General features: G+C 53.6%; 1 protein-coding gene across 1 annotated transcript in view; it reads left to right on the forward strand.

Annotated features, from left to right (window-relative positions):
- The first annotated feature begins 741 nt into the window (after positions 1–741).
- GASK1A (golgi associated kinase 1A) overlaps positions 742–2,633 on the forward strand; it is an 81,156-nt gene continuing 79,264 nt past the window's right edge. Inside the window, 3 exon segments of the mRNA XM_044678872.1 lie at positions 742–811; positions 1,076–1,151; positions 1,374–1,464. Coding sequence (XP_044534807.1) covers positions 742–811; positions 1,076–1,151; positions 1,374–1,464 — 237 coding nt within the window.

Here is a 2,633-nt window from a genome sequence, read left to right on the forward strand (position 1 = left end):
AAGGCCAAGAGGGAAAATATTCTTAAGCACCTCCTACAAAGGCTTGGTGACTGGAGATTAAATCTCATGGTTGGGGAACTCCTGCTAGGCCAGTTTGAAAGAATTTCTTTTTTTCCCAAAACAGAAGGTATTTAATCAATAGCAAATAAAATGGCAAGAAGCCCTCTCCTACTCCGCACACGGACATCTTCTAGGACCCATGACGACGAGATCCTTCTTGAGCTTTTACAATTTCTTTAAACATTTACTTCTTTATGAATTTAATTTATTTTTAGCAAATGCTTTCTTGTTGCTTTTTGGGGGTATCACGTATCATTTTGCACCAACTTCTCTAGCCCCTCCTCTTCCCCTTTCCTACCCCAATAGAAACCTTCCTCCTAGAGGGAACTGGGTGACACGGCACTGAGTCTGGAGTTAAGACTTGAGATCAAATCCAGTCTCAGATGCTTACTAACTCTGGGTGTCCTTGGACAAGTCATTCAACTTGTTTGCCTCAATTTCCTCATCTGTAAAATGAGGTTAATAATAGCGCCTGCCTCCCAGAGCTGGTGTAAGGATCAAAGGAGATAATATTTGTAAAATTCTTGGCAAACTTTGCTGTAGGTATTATTAATGGCTGCAGTAAGATTTGCTTGGGAAGACTTGAGTTCAAGTCCTGCCTCTCATACGCATCAGCTATGTGACTGGGCAAATCTCATAACTCTTCAGTGTTTCAGGTGACTCTGAGTCTGGGAGCGCAGGATGAGTGGCCAGTCCGAACCTGCGGAGAGGGTTTCCACACGGGGAGTCGCTTACACCGTTGGCATCCTGGGTCTGTGCCAACATGAACCGAAGGGCGTCCATTGTAGATGGCGGATGAGGTTATCTCTGTGAGCCAAGCTCTCCTCTCTGCTCTCTGCCCTCGGCCTCCTCGCTGATCCTGGGCTCAAGGGAGGCCCATTCCCAGGGGCTGCGGGAAGGGGAGGCCTTCCCAGGGGAGAGCCTGGGCCTGGCTCTCAGTGCCCACCTTCCCTGGCCCCAGGCGGGACAGGGGCCGCCAGGATGAGGCTTCTGGCTGCCTGATTCCATGTGGCAGCGGCGCTCACTCTGCAGACGTCTCGTGAACTAGAACCCAATGACGATTCAGAAAACCATCGTGTGGCCTTGGTCAAGTCACGGCACTCTGCCTGCCTCTGTTTCCTCAGCTGTCAAATGAGCCGAAATGGAGGATCTTTGCCAAGAAACCCCCAGTGGAGGGAATGGAGAGTCTCATCCAACCACCACGGCCTCGAATCCATTCGGAATCCAGAGGGGAGCCCCGAACCCCCAAGATAACGAATGATCCACACAAATGAATTCTTCTTTCCTTATTCTACCTCTTCCTCTGCCGCCAGGGAAGAAAGGGAAAACAAGGCCTTGCAACCACCAGAGGAGCTCCGGACTTTACAGAGCTCTCGAGTGCTGGCAGCAACAGCCCCCCGAGAGGTGGGTGAGGGATAGAGAGCCTGCTGAGCGCCCCCCGGCCCCCCAGTGCCCCCCGAGCTCTCTAAAACACCGCTTTCCCCTGTGCGAGCCCAACGGACCGCCCGATCAGGTTTTGGTGTCATTCAGTCATTTTTCAGTCACGTCCGACTTTTCGTGACCCCATTTGGGGTTTTCTTAGCCAAGATCCTGGAGGGGCCGGCCATCTCTCCTGGCCATTTTACAGATGAGGAAACTGAGGCAAACAAGGCTAGATGACCTAGAAGGTTCCAGAAGCCACATAGACAAGGCTAACTAGAGTAATTTTATGAAGGATGTGCTGTAAGAAGCAGGAACTGGCAGCCCTGGAGCCTAGTTGTGAAGTGGCCACCCCCAAGGAGCAGAGCCTCGAGCCCTGCACTGGGAGCCCCACACTGGGATTCCCACACTGGGAGCCCCACACTGGGAGCACTGCACTGGGAGCCCTACTCTTGGAGCCCCCCACTGGGATTCCCACGCTGGGAGCCCCACACTGGGAGCCCTACTCTTGGAGCCCCACACTGGGAGCACCGCACTGGGAGCCCCACGCTGGGAGCCCCGCACTGGGATTCCCATGCTGGGAGCCCCATGCTGGGAGCTTCGAACTGGGAGCCCCATGGGCTTAGCCTCAGGGGAGGATTCAATGGAAAACCCTTGCCATGTCCCAGGGCCACCCCTCAGGGGGAGGCAGGGAACTGGGAGAAGCCTGTGCCTTGAGGGCCAGGGCCTCTCCTCTCTGGGAAGGGTCTGCACAGGGTGAAGAAGAAAGTACAGTCCTGCTTTGTCAGGTTCAGATCTTGCCTCTGACTCTCCTTGTGTCCTTGTGCAATTTATGCCATCCCCCAGGCCTCAGTTTACCCATCTGTAAGGTAAGGGTGTTGCATTGGGGGCCTCTGAGGTTCCTCCCATCCTATGACTTTAGCCTTCCCATGGGCTGCCTTTAAGCTTCTCTGGATTGGAAATCTCCTTGGGGTTCGGGGTCAGGGTGGGACGAGTATGGTGATGGGCAAAAGGGGCAGAGCCACCATGTTCCAAAGTCTGGTCTCTTGGCCCTTGTTATCCATCATCCATGAGTTAACCCCAGCCATTGTTGTGGCGTTTTTGTTTTGGATGGAGTAAGGCAGTTGGAGCTGGAGAGGTCCTGGGAGGAGCAG

Source organism: Gracilinanus agilis, chromosome 5 (genome assembly GCF_016433145.1).
Source record: "Gracilinanus agilis isolate LMUSP501 chromosome 5, AgileGrace, whole genome shotgun sequence".
Taxonomy (NCBI): Eukaryota; Metazoa; Chordata; class Mammalia; order Didelphimorphia; family Didelphidae; genus Gracilinanus; species Gracilinanus agilis.